This window comes from Tinamus guttatus, unplaced genomic scaffold (genome assembly GCF_059628265.1).
Source record: "Tinamus guttatus ecotype Peru unplaced genomic scaffold, ASM5962826v1 Tinamus_guttatus_pri_ptg000522l, whole genome shotgun sequence".
Classification (NCBI taxonomy): domain Eukaryota; kingdom Metazoa; phylum Chordata; class Aves; order Tinamiformes; family Tinamidae; genus Tinamus; species Tinamus guttatus.
In genome coordinates this window covers 461,630-487,258 of record NW_028289056.1, presented here as the reverse complement: position 1 = coordinate 487,258, position 25,629 = coordinate 461,630, and the positions used below count along the sequence as shown (strand labels likewise).

General features: G+C 36.9%; 1 protein-coding gene across 2 annotated transcripts; it reads left to right on the top strand.

Annotated features, from left to right (window-relative positions):
* Window positions 1–45: 45 nt before the first annotated feature.
* Window positions 46–25,551, top strand: KLHDC1 (kelch domain containing 1). 2 transcript variants are annotated; one of them, XM_088533786.1, is made up of 14 exons: window positions 46–165; window positions 3,883–3,953; window positions 6,536–6,653; window positions 7,636–7,754; window positions 9,419–9,497; window positions 10,352–10,435; window positions 11,517–11,600; window positions 14,997–15,221; window positions 17,552–17,610; window positions 19,513–19,625; window positions 20,338–20,410; window positions 24,326–24,410; window positions 24,719–24,771; window positions 25,074–25,551. In XM_088533786.1, the coding sequence occupies exons 1-14, from the start codon at window positions 64–66 to the stop codon at window positions 25,246–25,248; spliced, it is 1,440 nt and encodes a 479-aa protein (XP_088389912.1). In that variant the 5' UTR covers window positions 46–63; the 3' UTR covers window positions 25,249–25,551. The 2 variants fall into 2 exon arrangements, with proteins under 2 accessions (XP_088389912.1, XP_088389911.1); XM_088533785.1 differs by lacking the exon at window positions 14,997–15,221.
* Window positions 25,552–25,629: the final 78 nt, after the last annotated feature.

Here is a 25,629-nt window from a genome sequence, read left to right as displayed (position 1 = left end):
CTCCCCCACCCTCCACCTCTTCCTCCTCCTCCTCCTCCTCCTCCTCCTCCTCCTCCTCCTAAGATGGCGGCGGGCCCCGCGGAGCGGTTCTGCGTGGCCGAGGAGCGCAGCGGCCACTGCGCCGTGGTGGACGGCAACTTTCTCTACGTGTGGGGGGGCTACGTGGTAAGGCGCGAGGCGGAGGGTGCGGAGAACCGCGGCGGGAGGGGAAAGGGGGAGCGAAGGGGGCGCGGCGGGGCCGCCCCGCAGCAGGACGCGGGGCCGGGGCCGCGCGGCGGCCCCTCCGCGCTCCCGCACCCCCGGGCGCCCCGCGGCCGCCCCCTCGGCGGGGCCGCGAGCGGGGCGCCCTTTCCCCCCGCGCGGCCGCTCATTGGCCCGCGGCGGCGCGCGCGCCCCACGCGCGGGCGCTTTGAACGGCGGCGGGCGGCGCTCCGCAACGGTCTCAACGGTCGCGCGGAGGGGAGGGCGGCGGAGCGGAGCCTGTCCGGGGACACGGGCGTCTCCGGGCCCCGCTCTTCCTCCCTGCTGCCCCTCGTCCTCCCTGGGTTTAGCTCCTGAAGCTGCGGGTTCCGTTCCCTGCCCTACGCAGCGGGGACCGGGGACAGGTTCGTGGAGCTGGGCCACTTCCTCTGTCCTACAAATATTTACTTCATGCGCGCTCTGGGCTGAATAAATATTTGCTTCCCCTATCTCCCAGTGTGAGGGTGACGGCTCTAATGGCAGAGTGTGTTTTGCCAATAATCATCAATAATCCATTTGTAGCCTTCACCTTCTTGCTTCTGAGTCACCACATATTTTAGTCGTGTGAGTTTTTTTGTTGCCTTTTTTTTTTTTTTTTGGTGTGTGTGTGTGTGTGTGTGTCAGGCACAGTATGTCTCCTCCCTCAGAAAAGCAGTCCTGTCACCTCTAAGATCTACTGACTTTCGACTGGAACACACCTGCTTTCCTCCTTCAAAGGAGCACTGACAGTTCTGGTATAAATAAATCCTTGTGACTCTTAGCTCTGGGTTAATTCAGAGCTATTAATGATACTGCCCTCTATCCACAGCCAGTGTGGTCTCTCCCAGTCTAATCACGCTGGCCCTAAAACGTGAAAATAGGTAGCAATGTTTTGTATTACACCTGATCTTGCTCAGGCTGAAAGCATCTTGCTGGGAGTATTGCAAGGTTTTTGTATCTATATTTTTCACAGGGAAAGGTAAGCTTTCACAAGTGCAAAAGTGTGCGAAATTAAAAATTATTTCCTTGTTTGAATACAGAAGAGTTAAATGGGAAGTTCTGGATTTTATTTTTGAATGGCTTAAAATAAAATAGTGCCTAAAATGGCAGAGGGATGGACTTGATGAGCGTTTGTGATCTGGAGTCCCTGGAAAGCTGAGCTTGCCCTATTCCTGAGCTGGGTGCATTTGACTGAAAAAAGGTGGTGTTGCCACAAGAGCTGCCCTAAGTGAAATACCGAAAATACAGACAAATATAAATGGTTGAAATACAGACCCTTAGCTGTGGGGGTAAGTTTGACTGTGGGCAGGGTTTGACCCGCTGTGTTACTGCGGTACCTGCTCCAGGCTACTGTCTGCTTGCTAGCATGCCCATTCTTGCCTGATCCCAAATTAATGAAGTTGTAGAACTCCTGGGAATGGCACCTGTAACACTTCCCTGAGCTTGTCTTCCCTTTAGATGTCCTGGGTAGGTAGTACATTATGTAGGCAGAGATGTGAAGGTACAGGAAGATGTAATGTCGCTTTCTGGTCTTACACACCATAATACTCTGTAGACCTAGGCAATATTTAAATAACTAGAAATATTTGATAATCTTTATGCTTTGGGTTCTGGCAACTAAGACTGGATTGACTAGTGCATTATTCTCAAAGTCCTTCTGATAATGAATCCTGTCTTCATGGAACAATAAGAATATGTCAAGTTTAGCAAATAAAACCGCTAAATGCGTTTTTAGCGAGTTTACATTTTCACTTGTGTAGAGTGTTATGAAAATCATTAAGTTGGGGTTTCAACAGCACTTTACAGAGGTCAATCAGTTTACACTTTTAATGTTGATGATGGACTGCTGCCCAGCATGATGCCCTAGCATAATATAATCTTAGCATGAATGTATTTGCTCAGAGCTTGTTCTGTAGCAAATGCTTGGCCTCTCACCACTGAAATATCTAGAGCCAGATTAGGATTTTTACAGATTTTTGCATGTTGTGAAAGCAGCAAGCTGTGTATGACGGCAGGTCCTACCGCCTGGCAAAATAAACTGTACCAAACATGGTGCTTGAATGCCTGGTTGACAGCTTTCAAATTGATAAGGTAATTAAGTAAAGTATCATTTAAAGACAAGTAATCAATATCAGTAATTTAGTTGTTAATCAGTGAATTCAATTTAACTTTGTATTAAACTTCTTTTGCTCACTCCTTAACTTTTGATCTATTTTTTTAATTTACTAAGTCTGTTCTTTCCTCTACAGTTTCAGGTCTCTCTCTTGCTAATGCTAAGACAATAGTTAATGACATTATTGTTATCTCAGCTGAGTTCTGCAACTGTGTTCTTTCAGTCTTCATTCCTCCTGTTTGCTATTATTCCTAATCATTATTTCCCCAGTCATTTTTCTTTCTTATATGGCCTCAGTTTGGGAGTCCTCATAGATCTGTTTCCCACAGAATTAAGGTGCTGCTTCATGTTACGATATAGTGGAGCTATTTTGTATATGACTTTTTTTTTTTTTAAAACCTTCTTCCGTCAGTCACTACAAGCAACTGTTCTTTTTGTGCTTTTCAGTTACGTTTGTCTGTGTATTTTTTCCCGTTATGCCTAGAATGCCTGCTAGTTAAAAATATTTCCCAAAGCAGGAAGGGATTTTTAATTTGGGAATTTCAATTCCTGTCTATTTTATGTTGCAACAAGTTGTTCATGGAGTAACACAATCCGGAAAAATTGTGCCTTTAATGGAAGCACCTCAGGAATTTAGCCCCTTATGAGTAAAATTAGTATTTTTTCTTCCCCTGACTTTTTATTCAGTTGTTGGCTTTTGCTGCTATTTTATCAGTTCTTTGCCAATCCACAGAGTTTGGCAGCCTTGATTTCCAAAGATGATAAAAAGGAGTGATTCAACCAGGAAAAAAGTTCTTTATGTAAAGAAGAACCCTTTTATCCATTTTTTATCATCTTTAACAATAACCACCCTTTCCTCCTCTCCAAAAAAAAAAATCTTTAGTGTTATATATTTGCAGTTATGCAGGATAACAATGCCACAAAATTTGCTCAGAGCAACCACATCCAGAACCATAAAAAACTTCAGTAACATTGTTTTAATGGAGGAGAATTGTTGTCTATCTGGGAAACAGCTTTTCCAGTCTCTTGAGAAAAGAGACTGTTTTTTTGTTTGCTTTATTAATTAATCACTGCTCATATTACAACTACTGTTGTGCTAGTTGGTAGTAATATTATTATAAGTTGGCTCTTTTGTTATATTTCAATTACTTTTTGAATATTGAAGCCCTTTTCTCCTTCCCTCTGATTTACTAATAAGCCAAATTTCATTTTTATGATCTTCATGTGCTAAAATGAGTACTTAAAGACCTTGTTAACAATCTGCAAAACGCAAGTGATAAAAGGAAATGCTTAACACATTTTTGATAACTCAAGATTGAGATTTTTTTTCAATTTCTAATATAAAATGTGGAATATTAGCATTACTGAGCTGACTGTAATCTTTTAATAACCCAAGAAATAATGGTGAGGTATGACTTATGCACTAGTAGATTATCTCCTTAAGATTACATAATGTTGCTAAGTAACATGATTTCATAATTTATTTTCAAAAGATTGGTGTATAATGCAGAATTGATTTAACATTTGCTTTTTTGTTGTTGTTGTTCTAGTCAATTGAAGAAAATGAAGTGTATTTGCCTAATGATGAGCTCTGGATCTATGAAATGGATAGCGGGTTATGGTAAACTGCATTATTTATATTTAATATATAAATTTATTATCTGTGTAGATTACAATTAGCTGTGGTGAAAAGATTTCTGATATAAGTTACATAAGTGAGATCTTGTTTTTGTTCCCTGGGGTTCAAATAGCCAATGTTTAATGAAGGTTTAGAACAGACATAGGTTCCTGCAAATTACTCTCAAGATCAACATTAATTTTTTGTTTGTTTTTCTGAGTGGGTATTTTAAATGGCCATCTTAAGGGTCTGTTATTAGAACAGACGTATTTATGTACGTGCATATTTATTTTGATTATGTTTTCCTTATAGTAACTGTTATGTTAAAAAGGATGCTTAAACACTAGATACTTGTGTGCTTGATCCATTTGCTGTTATATATTTTTTGTTATTTCTTAATAGGAGCGTTTTGGCATACAAGGCTCATTTTTAACAGTTAAGCTAAATGAGAACCTGCTCGGGTACATCACTAGCAATTCAATATTAACGTGATCTTATTTTTGTGTTTACATATGGTATGTAGCAGTGAAAACAGTACTTGTTTTTAGCGCTTGCCAATGGTTTCTCTTATACTGGTTGATTGCAGTCAGAAAAAAATAATATCTATTTGGGCTCACATGTGTTTTGTAACAGCTTTTTTTCCTCAGGCTTCCACCTAATTATCTAAAATGTCTTGCATCCCCATACTTAAATCAAGAATTTGAAATCAAGGGAAAAGGGGAAGAATTTTTTTGAAAAAGGTTTATCCTAATCAGGACAGTATCTTACTGGAGGTATGAAACTACACATCTGTTTGGGCAAGGCTCTCTCCTTTGAAAACAGCAGTTTGCACATCGTTAGCTATGAAGTTCTAGCAGGTCTTTATTAGCTTTTTTTGAACATTCCTCAGTATGGAAACAATGTCTGCTGCTTTTGGTCAAAGGACTAGCTAAAGAAACCTCATGCTCTTTCTTGTTCTTCTCCACTGATATCGCCTTTGCAGTTGTACTGGTACAGCTGTTTATATGGCCATGCAGGAAATTGCAACAGGGAAATGATCTGCGTTAAATATAACCTTTATTCTGGGGGAGTTATTTTTGCCCTGGATCAGTTCCTGATCGCATTAATTTTACAGCACAAACAGTCACATATGTACAGCTGAGTGTGCAACATGACACAGGAACAAGCAGCAGTGAGAACAAGAGCAGAGAAAGAAGGTAGACCTGCCTATGGCAGCGTTGGAGCCAGGACAAGGCTTGGGAGCAGTGCCCTGAGACGCTCTTAGTGAGCAGAGCTTTCAGTAAAGACAGAATTACAGGAGCTTCATTCACTTCTGGTGACTTTGGCCTCTTTTGGGACATTCAAAGCCTTTCCCTTTAATGGCTTCCACTTCTTTGAGGTTAAGTAAGGGCAAGCATCAAAATTGAAAGCTGTAGGAATATTTTTTCTCCTGCGTGTTCACAAGTGATACAGTACAAAGCCCTCTGACCTAAATGCAAGCGCATCAAAGAAGAAAAGGAGTGGAATTGATTGGGACCAAAAGTTAGAATTAGAACCAGCAGAGAGGAGAAAAACTAGGAGGAGGCTTTGAAATGGGCTGAGAGACTATAACTGAGGAGGGAGACTTGGCTAAGGACCCAGACTGCATGGAGAGCTGAGAACAAGAAAGCAAACTTTGACAGAAACTGAGGGGCCAAAGCAACTGAGAATACAGCAGCAAAGCTGGGGCAAGGAGTTGAGCACAGAGAAACTGGGATTTGGCTAGTAGCTGTAGAGAAAAGGTACGAAAATGAGTTGCAAATCCTAGGGAAGCCACATTGTGTGTGAGAGAGTGAGATATGTAGAGATACATTTCGGTGCCTGTTTCCTGTAGAAATTTGAGACTCTAGGAAAGCTGTTTTCAAGTGTGGAATGATGATTTTTTAAGTGCAGGCCCGGGTTAATGATTGATCTCATTAGTTTGGCAGAAGCTCATTTTCATCATATAATTATGTAGTGCTTGAGATTGCTTGATGTTAGAATTTCTGTCTCAGGAAATTACTGGCTTGTAAGTGAAGCTAATAAGGAAGACATTGGAGCCTCTGCTAATTGAAGAAGAACAGAGTCCTCATGCTAAAACTGTTGTTACTGAAACTTTTTAAATACAGTGCAGAATCCGATTTTAGGAGTGGCACAATGGTTAACAAAAGTAGGGAATATGTTTGACCTGTACTACTTGTGTTTCAGTTTTCAGTCTGTAAAACAGCAGCAATACCATGTTTTTGATTACTTTTATTCTATTTATCATGTTCTTGATAACTTTAAAAAAGTTAACATTAATAATATTTCACATATTGAATAATTATTCCATCGGCCCTTCTGATGTTCTTTTAATACAGGCTTCATCTTCAGGAAAATTAAAATGACTTAGTACATCAGCTGCAGTTTCTAGCACTATTTTTAGCAAAAAGTTGCAGTTGCAACGTTACTATTTTTCATTTCTTATTTTTTTTAATAAATGTTTCCCAGTATAAAAAACATGACTACATCTGTTTTGGTTTTTTTTGTTGCTTTTAGTAGTTTTGGAAATAGCATTATAAGAGTTGATAATATCTACTGTATTGCAGGACAATGCACCTAATGGAAGGAGAGTTACCCACCTCCATGTCAGGAAGTTGTGGGGCAAGCATTAATGGGAAGCTGTACATCTTTGGTGGATTTGATGATAAAGGATACAGTAATCGGGTATTGTATTATTTTATTTTGGAATGTACTATATTCAAATAGTAATGTTGAATTTCCTACTGCTTTATCAGGTATGCTTTGCATTTGTTCTGAGAAATTTAAGGAAAAGATTTAGTTTTATAGAAAGAGTGTGTTTTTAAAAGGCTTTGAGATGACAAATAACTATATAGTTTTTGTTTGAATGTTTATTTCCATTTATTTTTCTGGGAATTTTCACTGACCCATAGCTTCAGAGTAAGGCCCTTTTTGTTATTTGCTTGTTTTTCCAATATAAAAACTACTAGCACTTTCCTAATTGCACTTTTTATTGTTGAAAACCAGATTTACGTCCACAATTTAAATATATCTCGCATATATTGGGTTTTACTTCTGCGCTTTGGTGATTTCCTTTCTTATATGGTCATGTAATAATTAAAGCTAAAATATAGCTGCTAGTTTTCCTAGTAACTGAACAGTAGGAAATAGCAAAGTAGAGGAAGTGAATTATTTTGTCCATTAGTATAGATGAAATCAGAGTCCAGTCCAAGCTAGAAAAAAACTGAAATGAAGCCTACAATCACATCTCAGTTTAATACTTGATTCACAGATAATACTGATTTTGGTGTGTATGTTCTAGTTAATTAGACAGAATTCCTGAAGTGTGAAATGAGCTGTTTTCTTGCAAAACTTTTTTTTTTCTTTTTTTTTTCTCAAGGCTCAGTTAAATCTGAAGGAGTAGGATTTAATGTACTGGTTTGCCAGAGCTGAGAAAGGGAAACTTGCTGCTAGTTCTTATGCTTAAACTGTGGGGTTTTGTGTGTGTGTGTGTGTGTGTGTGAGATTGAAAAAACATCTTCCTGCATGCTGTACCGTAAGCCTTACTGTTACTTCCTTTTTATTAAAAGGAAGTAGGGTGTGTGGGGGGGTAGTGGTTTTCTCTTTTTTATTGGTGATCTGTGTTTGATTCTTCATCATACTGAAAATGTGTTTTTTTTTTTTAAAGCTGTATTATGTTAATTTGCGAACAAAAAATGGAACCTACAGGTGGAAAAAAATTGCAAACTTTAAAGGTCAACCTCCTACACCGCGTGACAAGCTTTCCTGCTGGGTGTATAAGGACAGGTAACACATTAAGAATATTAAATACATCTTAACTGCAGAGAGGGAAGTGTATAAAGTGAAGAGGACACAGATTTGGGATTCATGAAGCAATTTCTTAGCTTGACTTGCTATGTGGTTTTGTGCAACTCTCCTAACAACTTTGAACCTCAGTTTTCTCACCTGTAAACTGAAGGGAAAAAAAAAGCCTGCTTTAGGAGAGGATTGGGAAGTTTAGTGAATGTTTATGGAGTGCTTTGAGATTTTAGATTAAAGTAATTACATGTCACATATTTATAAACACCTGGTAAAAAAAGTGGAAAAACAGGCATTGAATTTTGAATGTCAAATTGCAAGGCCACTTTGGTAAGTATCTTTATTATATAAAGGGCAAATTGACCCTAGATGCTTGTGTCCTAGATGTTACTAGATGTATTTAGGGAAAAAAAAAAAGCTAAAAATAGCTCTTTTTTCTCTAGCTTTTATACTTACTCTGGCAAGTGTCTTGATATTGTGGCATATCTGGTCACAATATCGTATGTGTGTGTGATTTGATATGAAAGCTTTTGTGAACAAAAATATGATATACAGTGAACACTATATTTATGTAACATATATATAATGTCAGTAGTATATCTTGATTCTGTAATTCTGATTTAACTGTAACATCTATGAAATCACAAATATTTGAACAGCTTCTTAACTAATAGTCCAGATTTATTCAAAGCTAAGTTAATTATTCAGAGTCTTGTATAATCAGTATACTGAAGAGGTCACTTATTTCAGGGAGCAGAATGTAACTAACATAACCTTTTTATTGAACAAAAATATCTGGGGACAAGCTATGCGCTTTTTCAAAAGTAAACCATAACATCTCACAAGAAGTGAATGTGCAGATCAGGATGTCTTGGTGTATTGCACGGTGCTTTCAGTAACTGTTTCCCTAAGAATGTCAGTCTGGAATGACCTTCACCATATCATCATTTCCCAAATGATACCAAACCATACCAAATATCCTCAACCATACCAAATATCCTCAAAGGTTGAAGTTTTTTTAAAAAAATAAAATAAAATTAGGAAGTGTTACTTATGGATGGCCATTTCATGGGTGGAATATTAGGCTGGGAGATGTGTAACAATATTTGCAACACAATACCCTTATGCTCAGTAGTACTTAGTTAAAACAAACTCCATATAAGCTAGAGAAATAGAAGACTCTGCGGGCCATGAGCAGTCTGTGGGCTGAACTTTGGGAATATTAGTGGTAGAAATATGTATGACTAAAATATGCAACAGAAGCACAGAAATGTTAGGGGAAAGTGATAAGAACTCTAGGAGAAATATAGGGATTTCAGTGTCTCGTGTTATGTGTTTTGAAATTCATGTCCCAAAATGCGACTGAAACTTGTGGATAGAGGAATACAGTTAGTGGAATTTGAGGTATCCAGAACTTGCTTACTCGATTCTGTGCGTTTCTGTCAGGCATGGTCAGGAGTGTAGCAATATTGCCCTCATCCAGGTATGCCCTTCTGTGTAGCTGTAGACTGTATAAAATATTTTTATTTGATTTGTTATTAATAGTTTCAATTTTGCCTATTGTACTAACTGTTACAGCTTATTCATTTGAATGTTATTTTTTAAAAAGAAGAAACAGCCTTAGATCTAGATTTTTGTTGTTATTCTTTTAGGCTAATATATTTTGGTGGCTATGGCTGTAGGAAGCACAATGAGCTGAGCGATTGCTTTGATGTCCATGATGCATTTTGGGTAAGAGAGTTGTTAATACTCAGAGTGACTTATCCTTTCTGATTGTCAAAAGATAGTCTTTCATATGATATTAAATAGGTATGAAAATCTTTCTAATTTTTCTTTTATCTGTAGCATCATCAGAAATGCAAATTGGAAGCTTTTACTTAAATTTGAAGCTTCCGCTGTTGGATGTTGGGTTTCTTTCAGTATATTCCAAGTACCTAATTCTAGACTTTTAGTGCAACAAAACAGAATACTGTTAAAGTGGACACAAAGGCATTATTTTTAAATTAATTATGAAAATCCCACAGAATTTTAGAATCACTTTTCTTGAAGTAACAGTAGGTATTCATAAGTCTAACTGACAAATACATTACTTGTTATATTTGTTATTCAAAGTAAATACCATTACTTAGTTGCCTGGATTAGCTTGTTGTAAAAATTCTTGCAGTTTTTAGTAAAGAGGCTGACTTAGAGTCAGAGTCTTCATGCACAAGAATTAACAAGAAGTAGATGCTCGCTGAAGAGAACATAGACCACTATATCAAATGGTAAATATTTACTTACAGAAATGCATTACTTTGTACAATCTAAGTATTTATTACTCAGCATCTGCAATAAAAAAGTAAATTTGTTTACTTGACTGATTTAGGAGTCTATAAAGCTCATTTTCCAAAGTGTCATCAGCCTGAACAGCCCTACATGTTCATCACTGGACCTGAGCTTCTGAATTGCCTTAAAAAATAGCGTCTATTTCTCAATATTTTATTTTCTATTTTGATATATCACTCCTAGTTTGTTCTTCTTCCTTTAACAAACACAATGATTTTTAAGATTTTTTATTATTATTATTTGTAACACTTTTCCTTTAGGAAGGACAGATATTCTGGGGATGGCATAATGATGTTCACGTTTTTGATACGAATACACAAACTTGGTCTCAGCCAGCAATCAGAGTGAGTGTTTGTTAAGTCTTGTTTTGTGACACAATTGGTACAGCTGTGATTTTGCTACCTTTTGAATAGCTACTGAGCTCTGGAAGTCAATGGCGGGAGTAGTAGTTTGAATATGCTTAGTATTAATTAGTTTTATACTATTAACAGGAGGATATCCAATGCATGTAAATTGTGGCAAATTCAAAACTGATGAGACGAATTCTTTTTACACAGGATGTTATTATAATGGTGTTCATTGCTGTGTAGTGGTCTTGAAGTAAAAAATGCAGCAAGTTTCAGAAGGGTGTTAGAAATCTGTATAGATGAGAAGATGATACAATATTAAATAGCTCAGACTGACAGAAAGCACAAGAAGATAAAGGTTCAAATTCAAACTTTAAAACAACTGTTGGCAATATAAAATTAAAGTTAGCGCTCCTTTATTGGAAGGAGTAGTCACTGGGTACAAGAATACTCCAGAAAATAGTCATGCTGATTAGTAAGGTAAACAGAATTTATATTCTTCAGCAAATAAATTACTTTAGTTTAATAATTTTCCAAATGAGCAGGTATACTCATAGGTTTCTGAATAAAATGGTAACACATTTATTAAAATTAGTATGGTAGTTTACTGCAGAGTTATACGATGCTGGGGAGTTCGCCTAAGAATTCAGTAGACTTTAGTACTGGTTTGTACCTTGGAAAAATCAATCTGAACAGGACGTATCAACCATTACTGATGTACTATTGTAACTTCGATGCAGGGAATTTGGGAATTAAAGCAAAATTAATAGATATCACTTTAATAAAGCATTAATAAATCAGACCAAGAGGGAACACATAAAGTATTAGCAAATGAAGGAGCTCAGTTGAAGTATGGCAATTACGCATGTCCTCTAGGGTCGGTGGGATTTGGACAATCTGCAGATTCTTTCCTTTTAAAATTGTACTTCTCTTGGCATAATGATTTGTTGGCATCTTGTCCTTACTTTTGCATCTGTGTCACTGACTTGCTTTTAGTCCTTGGCTGACACTTTGTTGATATTTCGAAGTATTTGTTATGTTATGTTATGTGTACATATTCCAATATTTGTTCTTTCAGGGTGGAGAACCACCTCAGCCTCGAGCAGCTCATACATGTGCTGTGCTGGGAAATAAAGGTTACATCTTTGGAGGACGAGTGCTGGTTAGTGTTTAATTAAGACATTTTATTGGCAGTAATATTTTCTTCTCCCTCTCTCTCTCTTTCTCTCTCTCTTTTTTTTTTTTTAAGCAATTTTCTTTCACAGTAGAGATAAAGCTCAAGTGTGTTTGATCATAACTTGTATGTGTAAGAATGGTGAGTCCAGGGTGCTTATACCTAATGAAGAGTCTCTTCTGTTAGTAATGCATGCATTACTCCAAAACAGGGAGGGAAAAAAAAAAAAAAAGACCACATGGGGAAGAGGCTTTTTTAATGTGTTTGTAAATTGACAAAAAAATTGAACTGTGCATAAGCTCCGAGATACTCTTTGAGAGTAGAGGAAAGGTAAGCCTGATTAAATCAGGTTTTAATAAATGGTGGAATTTTAGCATTCTGTGCTTGCTACAGTTTAACAGATTTTTGTATAAAGTTTTCTTTTAATTCCACTTAATGAAATGCTAGAAAGTAGTGAATATATCTAGGACTTTACCTTGTACTTTTTTTTCCCTAAAGAAATGAAATTTATAGGAGTAGTCACTTTTCACATACACATCTCTGATATGCTCATTTTTACCTTCTGGGAGCTGACGTTCAGAATAGTTGTTTGGATACGATATTTTATGTCTGCAAACACGTTTGCAAGCAAAGTGAAGTTCTGGAAGGTAGGAAATGACAGATTTCAGTTGGCTGTGATCTAAGATGTTGTCATCTTTGGCATATAAATGACTGAAACACGGTCCTCTGGAAAAACAACATGTCAGCACAGTGTCTGCACACAAAGCTGTCAGTCTCCATGCATTCAAGCCAGTACAGGATGCTGCAGTTTGTTGTTTTGATAACACAGGTTGTTGCAGGCACAGGTTATTTCTGTCCCGTTGAGTCTCTCCTGTGCCCCATGAATGTCAGGTTCACTGTTTGTGTTTACTTTCAATGTATTCCGTGCCATTGAAAAAGAACATTGGAAGCATTCCATAAAGATCGTGATGCACATGCTACTCTGTGCATCCAGTATAAGCTCTTTACCAGAAGAGTAAGGCTGATATGTTTTCTTGGTAGTTGATTCAAAACCCTATCATTTAATACACTTAACTTTAAATAGTGTATGGAAATTTAAATATCGCATTGTCAAAGACAGTGTAAAAGCCATTTAGGATGTAGTCAGAACAAGGCTATATTCTTACTATATAATATGAACTGTGAAATTTCTTACTTTCCTAGCCCCTTTTAACTTAAAAAGAAAGGAAGAAAAAAAAAAAAAACATTAACAACTGTCCTCTTGCACCTTCCCCCTTCACCCAGTCCTTTATTTGTAGCAAGGATGATTCCCTAACAAACTTGTAATTTTTTAGTACTGGTCAAAGGAGATTTTCTACTGGTTCTCATAAGGAGTCTTTCTTTCCTGAAGCATCAAATAAATATAAAACATTAAGTCTGAGGCAGCAACTGAATCAAAAAAAAAATCCTGTTTTATGACTGAAAATAGAGATACTACTAGACATCCTTTATAAATGATAGGTGAAGCTGGCTTTATTTATGGCATATGTACCAACTCTTAAAAGTATTGCAAAAAAATGGTAAGATAATATTATATACTTCTGTATGAGCTGGAATTTATCAGGAATTTGAGGAACTGAGATCCTGTAAGGCAGGTAAACCTCCTTTCCATATTTTTTAAGATGTTAAGATTAAGTTCTCTTTAGTTACAACTATTTTAGAGCTTTTAATCCTATTTAGCTTAATACTTTCTAAATCTACCTTACTTCTATGAAGGGTAACAATAAAGAAGGTTTTGAAAGCACTCAGTGCTGTATTTCTAGTTTTGGTATGTGAAAGAAAATAGCTTGTTTGGAAATGTCCTACCATGAACAGTTGCCAACTTCATCTTAGAAAGCTGCTATAACCTAATGAAGTTATTTCTCAAATACTTGCAATTAAACATTGCTTAGAATTTTATTAGAACTTTATTGCCTCTCTTAATCCCCCCTCTCATGCTGTAAGAACTGCACTCTAATCCACTGTTCTTCTCGGGAAAAGTCTACAGTTCTGTTACAAAATGGCTTACTCCTGCTTGCTCAGACAGAAACCAGACCTACTGATCAAGGCAGATGGAGAATGGCCACGCAATCCAATATCCAGCCAGTTATTCAGTTTGAATTGCCTCCCACACTTCTAGTAAAGTTTTTATCCAAGTACGTTTGCAGTACAGGTAGAAAAGAAAATAACCCAAACTGATCCTTAACATTCTGTATGAGGTGTTATGTGGCCTTTCATACAGGCTCATGATCTAAAAGCCCACTCCTGACAGAACTGCACACAATAACTTCCAGAGCTGTAGATTGGGACAAACTTGTCTTGCAAATGACTGAGGAAATACGAGTATTAAAAAAAAAAAAAAAATGGGAAAAGTGTCTTGTCTTGCCAGAATGCTCTGTGTCAGGGTTAGCCATGCCAGGCTAAGCGATTCCCGGGCCTGTGCTATAGGCTTTCTGTGCCACATCTGCTGTATAAATGAACTCTGCCAACCCCAGCTGAACTGTGTCCTGCCTCTCCTTCAGCAAGCGGGCAGGCTGAGAGGGAGAGAAACCTAGATGTGAAGAAGTAAACGTGCAGCTTGGGACCTTCCAGCCTACTAATTCTGACCATTTGTGCAGCCTTCAAAGCCGCGCGCCGTCTGGCTTGATGTTAGCAAGGACTGTGTCTATGGGGCAGAGATCTTCTCACCAGAAACAGAAGTGTGTGGTGTGTCCAGCTAATTAGGGTTGCTGCACCTTGCCTATTGCAACTGAGCTGCCCTGTAACCCAAGCCATGATTTCCACACAGCCTCTGCTACTTGCAGTGAATATATTGATAAACTGGAGCTCACCTGTGATTTTTTTTGTTTTTTGTTTTTTTTTTCCTACTGTGCTGTTGCATGATTTGATATGTCTTAAGCTCTCTGGCTTTTATTTAATTCTGTCCAATTAACTACAGGATTCAGGAATACCAGAAGGCTATGATCTTAAAAGGTTTTTCTCTTCCTCAGGTAGCATCTGCTTCCTTAATAACCATTTGCTAAATTTCAGTGAAACCACTTGAGAACACTATCAGAAAAGAGTGACACTTTGGAAAGCTATACTTAATTTTGCAGGAGAACAGCAAGTGCAATTTTCTTTTTAGTGATACCCTATTATTGTTTCATCTTCTGTCCTGGAAATAAATGGAAGGAGATTCATTAAGGTTAGTCAGCATGCAGCAGGGTTTGAAGAGTTAATATAAATCATGAAAGGAAAGGTAAAGACATCAGAAAGACTACATTTCCTGGCAACAGGAGTAACTCCTCCCCAAAGGATGAAGTCTTGCTTTTCTCCATAAATTAAGGAGCAAGTATGGAGTTGCTCTGCTCCTCCTTCTCCTTCTAGTTCACCATAATACAAATCTTCCCAGGGAAAAGGCTCTACAAGGAACCAGAAAGGGCCAGGAAGTGTCATGAGGCTTCTCCTATTCATCTTTCTGGGAGGAAAGGGCACCTTTTTCCAAACTTGGAGATAGAGCTGGTAAAAGAAGAAGATGATGATCAAAATCAATTGTACCAGGAGTCATTTGAAAACAGGCTCAGAAGTGTTATGTGGACTCTGTTCCTCCAGGTAAGCCCCTGAAAAACAGAAATGGGAGAAAGTGGGAAGGAAGGAGAATTAGTCCGAAAGTTGATGCAAGTCTCGTGTGATTTAAGTGGAAAGATTTCATGTAAAGAATGATGAAGTAATAAAGTCTCTTCAGCAGCTCTTTGCATATCTAATGCCTTAATGTATGCATGTTTCTATTTGCTGTTATCCTTTCTGTCACAGAAGATCAGAAGATAATTTGAACTGCAGTCTGTCTTTTACATAGCTGTTTGATTGCAAATCTCAGAATGGAGAGAGCTGCATAGTTTACTGTAACAGTGTTGAGCTGTGAAAATGTCACATCAGCCTTATTGCTTTTCATCATGCTAGAAAGCAACTCCTGAGACAAAAGCAGATTCTGGTTAATGTTCACTAGGCTGTCAGCAAATGAACAAGCTATAGATAAATGTGGAAAGCGTGTAAGGACTTCTTGCAGCTCAAAGGGAAATGCCAGCCCTCCTATGAGGCTTGGTAGTGTTAAGAATCACTTTAAGATTATCAGCTAAGTGATGCAATATAGTATGTAGCATTCAGGAATGTAGAAAAAAGTCAAGAAAATTTTGCATGTTTTAAGAGAGCATTCTGTAAACTAACCATGTGTTTTACAGCTTTCCTCACAAGGGCTGGATAGAAAGACATTTTGATTTGTTTAAATTATGTTAAAAGATTGATTCTTAGAGCCAAATGTCCAAGTGATGCATTTCAAATTCAGAATGAGGTTGATGTAATTATGCATCTGTCAGTCAAAACATTAGAATGTGAAGATGATAATACATTGATTTCCCAGGGAATATGAAGTCAGAATTTCTATTCTGTTGTGCTGCCTAATGCCTACTTTTTCAAGACAGGAAAGTCAGCTAGAAGGTCTTGAACAAATTCTTCTTGAAACCTTAATTTTCAACATAACAACTTTCTTTCCTCCATTAATAGGTGTCCTCTGTATCAAACTGTATTATTTCAGGATGGTAAAATATTCACAATTCTGGAAGCCAAGGTGTTTTTTCCTACCCCCAGATGACTAACCATGTAGAGCAAAAAATACTCAGTAATTTTTTTTTTTTTTTTTTTTTGCTAATTTGTTCCTCATTTCCTTCAAAGTCATATGAAGGACCAGGAAATTGGATAGACTTGTCGTAGAAGACAGCTCTATTGCACTAGCTGTCAACTGGACTACCTTTTCTTGTAGTTTTCAGGAATGCATAAAAGCACTTAGAGGCTGCTTTCCTTTAGGCTTCTCTGAAGGCATTTTACAAAATGATAGTTAATATTATATTCCTTAGGACAGAAAAGGGCTAGCACATCAGAGGAGGCCACAGACATCCTGAAAACCTTGCTGTTTCCTGAAATACCCTGAGAGACTTTCCATAGCTCTGATGGACAGCATTGGAAGTCTCTCAAACTCGCTATAACTGGCTGGGTTTCTCAGGGGTGAAACTACTCCTATCCTGACTTAAACGACAAGTCTAGTTTCTGCCTCAAAGGATCTGCAAGCTGGAGAAAGGCTCATTCTAATAGATCTATGGACTATTCTAGGAGAAAAGAAATTGTAAGGTAAGGCAAGATATATTTCCCTACTTCTCAGATACTGGTTTGTGGTACTTAAGGGAATCACAAAAATCAGTCGAGTGTATTGAGAGTCATTGAAAATGTTACTGCGTTCTAAAGCAAAGCAAATCTTGCTTATATTCTTCCCTCCCACCCATAGACACGTTTATGATTCCAATTACTTTCTTCATTTCAAAACACACATAGATACACAAGTATATTGATTATTCATTGTTGTTACTGACAAGTTTTATTATTTTATGGCAAATGTTAAAGGGTCATAAAACTTTGTGACTTTTAGCAGTAACATTGTGTAAGAGGTTGACATCCTGAAAGGAGAAACATAGATGCAATGAACTTCTTGTGGATGTCGTGTACCAAGCACAATAGATACCAAAACATCGCAAGGAATGAGTAGCTAGGCAGGAAGATGCATGAGTCTGATAAGGATGCAAAGAAAAATAGTGAGTTAAATGTGCTTCTGCAGTTATCCAACACAGGTGAGAAATTACTGTTGCAGAATTGAGTATCTCATAGTTTTTGGTTATTAAACCGTTACTAAAAAAATAGATAAATTAGCTCCATACTGCCATGGCATTACAGGTTATTTTCAGAGAGTTGTATGTTTTTATAGAAGAGAGGAAATGTTTTTTTTATCTGCCAGGAAGGATGAAGGCACAGGTCCTAGGAAGGTCTCGCTACAATACTTTGCTCGTTATTTGTTTCATGTAACAAAACTTTGATTTTTATCTATTTATTTGTTTTAGCAAACTAGAATGAATGATTTGCACTGCCTGAACTTAGACACTTGGACTTGGTCTGGACGGTAGGTTTTTTTCTCTATAACACTTGAAGTTGACTGTAGCAGATGGAAACATATGTTGAATAGTTCCACTGCTGATTTTGTAGCGTTTCCAAGAGGAGAATGGGAGTTTGGGGGACTATTTCACCAGCTGTTAGATTGTGATTTCAATTTAATTTAATTTGGTAGTGGCTGTAGAGCTCTTTGTGCTGCACCAAGCATTGCTGATGCTGTTCTGAGCGCAGCATGTAGTGATTTAACATCCACATTTTCAAGATGGGTACCCTTATCCATATGGAATTTTAGTTTTGATGTTTTTTGGAATACTGTTTGTACTATCTATTACTTGACTTTATAGTCCAGATTGGGAAAAGATCGCTTTTGTTTTCCTCAACGTTCTTTTTAAACACTTTTTTTATCAAAGAATATTATCTAGATAATTCCATTTTAAACAAAGTTAGGTATTAAAGTACTTCCTAAGAAGTGTATTTTGCATTGCTGGCCTCTGCTGTGCTGTTCTTTCCTTTCTACCCACTGTCCTCTTATTCAAAATATTTTAATCTTCCAGCACTTCTGTTAATATGATGCTTTTTTTTCTGTAGCGTGAATGTTGAATATATCCTCCATGAGTATCTGTATTGCCCATTAGTATCGGTACTCTAAACATCAAAGCCTGTTGTATCTGAGCACAGCCTGCCTCTTTTGCTAATTTTAGAAGCAATTTGTACAAGAGTTGCTCAGAGCAGGCACTTAAACTCTTGGCTGTTTTAAGCTTGTAGACTTAGCTCCAAATTCAGTGCCAAATTTTGTAGGACAGTTTTACAACTGATATTTAATTAGCCGTGATTCTTCCGTCTTGGCTTCCAGATGGAGAATTACTTGGCAGTCCCCGGCAGGTGGTATTCCTGCAAGTGAACTTGGGGTATCTGAGCCCTGTGTGCTCCGTTAAGAGCAATAGGCTCCTCTGGGGCACAAGACAACGTCTAAAACGAGTCAGATAAGGTGTGTTCTTCAAGGGCCTCTTCCTCTTCACTGACTAAGGAGGGACAGATGTTCATACTGTGGGCTGAGCACAGGTCTGTGCAGATTCAATTTACATAACTTTAGCAAAGAAAAGCAACAGGTTCTTGGAGATGCAATCTACATGGGCCTTGCAGCTTCTTCCCTCTCTTCTAGGCAGTTTCCAGCTTGCCCAAGGAGCTGAACAGTGTTTGTAGATGTTCTTTTCATTATCCTTCTAAAATCAAGCGGGTTGTGTGTGTAGTGGCCTCCATTTCTTATATCTAACTTTAGGTCCTTTACAAGTTGCCCCTGTTGTTAGCAGCAAGATTTTGGGCTGATGCCCCCTGGATGTCCTTACTTTTCCCTGCTGCTTGTATTGGGATCCAACCATACATCCAGGTATCTAAAGTAAGCTGAGGCACTTTCATGCCACCAACTATAGGGAATGCCTAATCTTTGGATTCTTTTCTGGGATTCTTTTCAGATCTTTATTTATTTATTTATTTCACTGGGAGCAGAAAGACTATAATCCCACAGAATTTATTAAATTTTAGTGAAAGAACTGAATCTGTTTACCTACGTATGCTGTGCAGTTCATTTGAATATAATGTCCTTCCTTTGCTGTCTTAAATGGGTTCACTTGTATGCTAAATTCTGGTTTCAGAGATCTTAAATAATCAATGCTTTTATGCTTAAATATAATATTTACCTAATTGAATGTTCAGAGAACTGGTACTACAAGAAATTACTTGGTTTGGGTTTGAACGCCACTTTTCTCAAGAGTAAACTTAGATGATTTAAGTGCAGCTTTTTTATTGGAAAAATATCTAGGATCATTTTAGGACAAATTAATAAGTGAATTTTCTGGCAGGTTCATTTTCATCATTCTTTGAAAAATTATTTTTGTTTCTTTGTTTCACCAAGAATTAGTATCAGTGGAGAGAAACCAAAAGATCGATCATGGCACACATTGACTCCTATAGGAGATGACAGACTCTTTCTTTTTGGTGGACTGAGTTCTGATAATGTTCCTTTAAGTAAGTAATTTAAAGCTTAAAAGTTTATTGTATGCTTTGATAGTATGCATTTATTGTCCTTCTCAAGCAATTTAGGTCTAAAGCTTTTACACTATTTTCATGGCACTTGAATATTTCCATGGCCATATTATTTTACGTAGAACTGCAGGAGCACTTTTATTGTGCAGCACAGGGAGCATGCATGGTAATAAATCTCCTTAGACTGTTTTAACAGAATAAAAGGCAAGAGTCTCGCACATCAAAAAAGTTACCCCTGAATATCAATAGCAATCGTAGTAAGAAGGTACAAATAATGTTGACAACATAACACTTTGGATGAATAACGTTAATCACAGCTACAAAAACATTAAAGACAAAGCTGCATAACCTGTTACAGAATTCTTATTGTAGGAAAGGGAACTTTTCATGACAAAATGCAAAATTATTGAAAACAGATTGAGTGCTGCTCAGTATATATTGAGTGTGCTCAATATATAATCCAGTCACGGGGGGGTGGTGCCTTTTCAAAGGGATATTGCAGTAACAGTGAACTTTCTGTGACCGCAAGGTTAAGTTAAATTACAGCAGTTGAAAAGATGCTAGTTAATCAAGTGGTGATGTTACAGTTTTCTTGATTTGATGTTAACTTAGAACACAGGGGTCAGTATAAATAGAATAAGAAAGTCATTATTTGGTCCCAACAAGCAGTACTAATTATGTATCTTCTTTGTAGGTGATGGTTGGATTCACAGCATTTCAACAAATGGATGGAAACAACTTACCCACTTGCCTAAGAGTAGGCCTAGGTATACAAAAATAGATCCACATTTCCTGAGATTGACACATTTTAAAATATTAAGTAATTTTAAATTTGGGGGCAATATTTTTAACTTATATTATAAAAATATTTTATAAAATGCATGCAGTACAGTTAAACAGTTTGCATTACTAACTAAGGCTTCTTCATACCAGGGCAGCATCATTATTTTCTATATTTGTTATACTGTGTGATGTTTTCTTGCATTAAATGGTTTTGTTTGTAATGAAGGTGCCCAATCAACCCAGTGTTTTATATCCAAATGCTTTTTGTATTTGAATTAATAGTTTATAATGTTGATTTTAGCTTATAATGTTGATATTAGAGACATGGGGGAGACATCCTTGAAAAATGTTGATGCACTTTTGGGGTTTCAGAAGAATTATAAATAGCTCTCTGCTTTTCTTCTGAGAAGAAGCAGTTAATTTTACTTACAGCTTTGCATAATTGAATTAAGTACTAAACAACAGCTGGGCTTTAACAGAATTATAGTTAACTGTTGGGTTTTGGTTTTGGGGGGAACTAGGTCCTGCATAGGACCTCATTCTGGGATCTGCATTGCTCAAGGTCACAAAAATACTCTCTTCCAGACTCTTCTGTTTCCCCCCCCCTTCTCAAATTTAAGACTATAGGAAAAGATGTTTTTTTTCTGACTAAAGAAAGTAAATTTCATGCTCTGAATCTGGAGGTTATTGATAAGCTGCCATTATAAACACAAGTGTGGTGTCTCAATCTATAGGCTCCATTTTACCACTCTGGAGCACTCCCTGTATTCATAATGCATGTACTGTTCAATTGTACATGGTAAATATTCTGTTTTTCAAGGAATCTATACATTAACCAAGGTACACTCAGCACAAATTTACATATATATATATTTAGTATAAGATATGGTTTTGGGCTAGCGTTTGGATACCTCCTGCCATATGTTCTATTTTCTGTTTCTGGAATATCCTTATCTCATGGAATATTCTTCCAATTTTATCCCATTTCAGGGTGTTTTTTAAACCTGGCAGCACAGTGAGACTAAATCTGCCGCTTTCTTATTTCAACTTGAAACAGTTTGGACATTCATATTTTAACTTTCATAAAACATTTTCTGCCTTTTATGATAAACTGTTGTATGAAGAGATTGATAACTGCCTTAAATAACAAAGCATGTAATTAGCAGTCAGAAATTATGTCTGTCTTTACCTCCTGTTCAGTTATCTACATGGGTAATATTCTATAAAAAAAAAAAAAAACTGCTGGAGTGGACTGCCTCCCCTGGTGAATTAAGATTTATTGGTGCATTATGAAAAGGTTCGGAAAGGCACAAAACAGGCAGTGGGTCAGGGAGCTGCAGCTCAGCCCTGTTCTGCAATTAAGCTTGAGCCCGTGTGGCTTTCAGGAGTTCAAGGCCAGATCCATACTGGGCTACAAAAGTGTCACTGTCATGTTGGCAGGGACCTCTAGGGCTCATCCAGTCCAGCCCCTGCTCCAGCAGGGACAACCAGAGCAGGGGCACAGGGCGGCATCCAGGCGGCTTGGAAGATCTCCAGAGAAGGAGCCTCCACAGCCTCTCTGGGCAGCCTGTGCCAGTGACCTGATTTTTCTTCTAAGTAAAAAAAATAGATATTTTAAAGATATCTCTGTAACCCTTTTTAGTAATGTTTAGTTTCTGTCTTGGAAACACAGATAAAAGAAATCCTCTCAAAAGTCCCTCTGTATATTGGATTAGTTTGAAAGAGTGCAGAGTGCTCCTTTGTCCCATAGCTCTGTCCCTACATTTACTGCAGGACCTCTATAGCAGAAAAGAGCTTAATTAAGGCCCATTGCTCAGGTGGTCTTGCCAGCAGGACTTAAAATGCACTGGCAATTACATATATGTATGCACTTATTGTGTGTATTTCTATTATATTTTATAATAGTACACTATTAGTAGAATTTCATGCTGTTTCTGCAAAATTGATACTCTCCTTAAATGCCGTGAAGAATTATGCCTTTAAAATTTCCTTCAGTCTCCACTTTTAGTAATATGTAATAAGTCTCCCAAATCACAGATCTGTGGTACTAAACTATTTGCTCATAGAAAAATGTTTTATTTTTCTGTTGTTGTTTGGGGTTTTGTTCATAAATTGTACTTCAGCTAATGTTTTGCATGCAAGGTTAAAATATAGAACCAAGTTATATGTTTAACTTATAAATTTGCAGTGTTTTCATTAAATTTTAGTCAGAAGAGCTGTGTAAAATAGTTTCATCAATTCAGTTTATGTATTTAAATAACATGCTTTATTAGAATATTTAGGTGATAAGTTAGAGCAGCTGTGAGAGGACATAAACTCTGTCAGTCTGTAGAAAAAAGCATCAGGTTGCAAGCTAGAATGTCAACAAAGTCAAGGCAGGAAAGGCTTTCCAGTGTTCTTCGGTGATGAAGTCCAGGCCCGAGTTTTCCTAATGCAGATAAGACAGAGACAGATCTATCCACAGGTATGAGGAAGAGAAAAGGTGGGATACAGTTTAGCGTAAGGAGAACAGTGAATAATTACTGAAAATAATGGAGTAAGAAAATGAGAACATTTGTTTTTGCATGAAAATTCTAGTGTGCATATTATTTTGGCAATACAAACATAAGAGACCATAACTCTGTGATGATAATCATCCTGTAATATACTTCAGTGGTGACAGACCAATAGAAAAACAATAGATTTTGATCTGCCAAAAAGTAAATACAGCAAATTGTAGCTACCAAAGTAGCTGAATCGCTGCTAAAGCGAGAGTATACAAATTAGCTTTTTATTTATACAGTCTGCATTTATAGGCAGAACACAAAATTACTTGTGGGCGTAATTTAAGAAATTGGTATGCACAGAAAATGATCTACCTGAATGTTTGGGAGAAGCATAAAATGGATGCAGAAGAATGTGTGTTCTGAGCTCTCATCCTAGTGTTCAGGGATAAGAATCAATATTGAAAAGCCCACAATCTTAAATCCGTTGGTGTTATAGTTATTACTTAAATAGTGAAAACTCTTTAAAAACCAACAAAAACTCATTCTCTATAGATATTTTGTTTTACAAAAATTTTCCACTGTGAAATTTTGCCTGAAGTACTGATAAATAACCCATCTGACTTGTAAGTCAGACACTTGCATATATACATATAGATCTGCATGAAATAGAGCATTTTGTTGAATGATTACAAACTGGGTTGTCATATTGTTCCTTTATATTGCTTAAGAAGTGAATAATAATTTAGGTGTTATTTTTAGCATTGAAAGCTTTTGAAATAATCACATTTGTATTAGTTTTCTAAATAATAAGGTTTACATGTAGATGCTCTGTGTGGGGATGTCTGCCTGTCCTTCCCATGTATCCTTTGAATCAGTTGACACATTTCAGTAATATCTGACAAATAAATAATTTGTCTGTGCACAAATTCTGTGCAAAGAAATGGCTAAACAAACAAGAGAGACTCCAATTGTGTTACTGCAGTGAGCGCTTAGTACTTAAAAGAAAGCAAAGAATGGAAGAGTCTGAGACAAAAAAAATACTTTTTTAAGAAAAAAAAAAGCTTTATGTTTCTACAGTTCACAGAGCAACATGTAAAATAAACTATTAAAATTGTAAAATTCCTCTTGGTAAGTAGAGTAGATTTCACATCTCTGTGAATAAGTAGTGGAATCATGATTTTAAAAAGTGACCTTTTCATTTTAATTAAAAGTAACTTATATCCTTGTACAAAAGAGTTGTTTGAAAAGACACTTCAATATGAAGAATAAAGAGATGTGAGGTGAATTAGGTTAATATTCAAGTAAACGTACTATTACTCTACACCCCTTAAAACATTTAGTTTTAGCTGATAATATGCTTTTTTTTTTTTGTTGATATTTGGTCACGAAGTCTATTTATAATTTTCTTTCTAGACTATGGCATACAGCCTGCCTTGGAAAAGAAGGAGAAGTGATGGTGTTCGGTGGAAGCAAAGATGACTTGCATTTTATGGATACAGTGAGTAAACTTCATGAATTTATAGCACTATAATAAGTAACTAAAATAATTAAAGATAATATAATTGCTGAGATCATTGGAGCTGTTGTAAAGATGTGAGCTTGTCTTTGAAAGACTATGCAGGCTTTTTCTGCCTTTGATATGCTCATAGAAAGGAGTTTTCTATCCAGAGTCTCTGGATGATTTAAATATTTGTTTTTAAACTATGTGATAATAAATGCTGCATTATTCCAGTTAATAACCAGCAATATTTTTGAGATGAGCTGTTATCTGAGTAATCTTCATGGTTCTTTTTTCATCCTGACCAGGGTCACTGCAGTGATTTGCTGATATTTCAGACTCAGCCTTATTCACTCCTCAGGTGAGTTGAGATTGCTGACACAAAGAATCACTGGGTCTTCACACAAGGGTTCTTAACCATTTACTCTCACATAAGCAGTTAACTTAGAAAATTGCTACTTCAATAAATACTTGAAATTTGCAATATATGATGATACATATCAGTTAAACCAAACATAGTATTTTTCTTTCTTCTCCACATAATTAAAAACACGCCATTAACTTTATCACAATAAACTTTTACAGGTGTTGCTGTATTACCTTTAGGTTATAGACTATTTATTTTATTTTATTTATTATTTTTTTTTTTTTTACTTTTTCCAGGTTGTGTCTTGACTGCATTGGTAAAAATGCAGTCCTCCTGAAGAATCAAATACCATGTCTGCCATCCAAACTTCTGCAGCAGGTGCTGAAAAAGATAACTTTTTGGGCTGCAGTTAACCACCGGCAAGAGAGAAGAGCTGAAACCGAAAGACAGGGGCAACCAAACAGCACATGAACAAGGGCAACACAACTGTTGAACACTTTGTTTATTTACAATGTACAGCAAAGTCTTTTGTTAGCGAAATTTACTGATGCTACAGAACAACGTTATGTTATGCTGAGTTTCTAAGTCAAGTTTGAGGAAAAAAGAAATCCTTTTTATGGAAATCTCTTTTTGTTTTCTGCATCATAGAAAACTGATAAAACTTAATTTGTATATATTGTTAACTTCTGCTATTGTGGTCTTAATGAGAGAATCCATAAAAGTTGTTCTTTTTGTAGGTGGCAGATGATATAAAACGTTTTCTGTTTGGTACAATATGGCTCAAGTCTAAAATCTTGTCACATCGGAACGGAAATTAGTTGAACACCCTGTCTTTGCAAGATTCACGCTTGC

Coding starts and splice junctions, on each gene's coding strand:
- KLHDC1 (XM_088533786.1), top strand. CDS start 64: ATGGCGGCGGGCCCCGCGGAGCGGTTCTGCGTGGCCGAGGAGCGCAGC. Junction 3,954..6,535: donor GAAATGGATAGCGGGTTATG/GTAAACTGCATT, acceptor ACTGTATTGCAG/GACAATGCACCTAATGGAAG. Junction 15,222..17,551: donor TGTGGACTCTGTTCCTCCAG/GTAAGCCCCTGA, acceptor TATTTGTTTTAG/CAAACTAGAATGAATGATTT.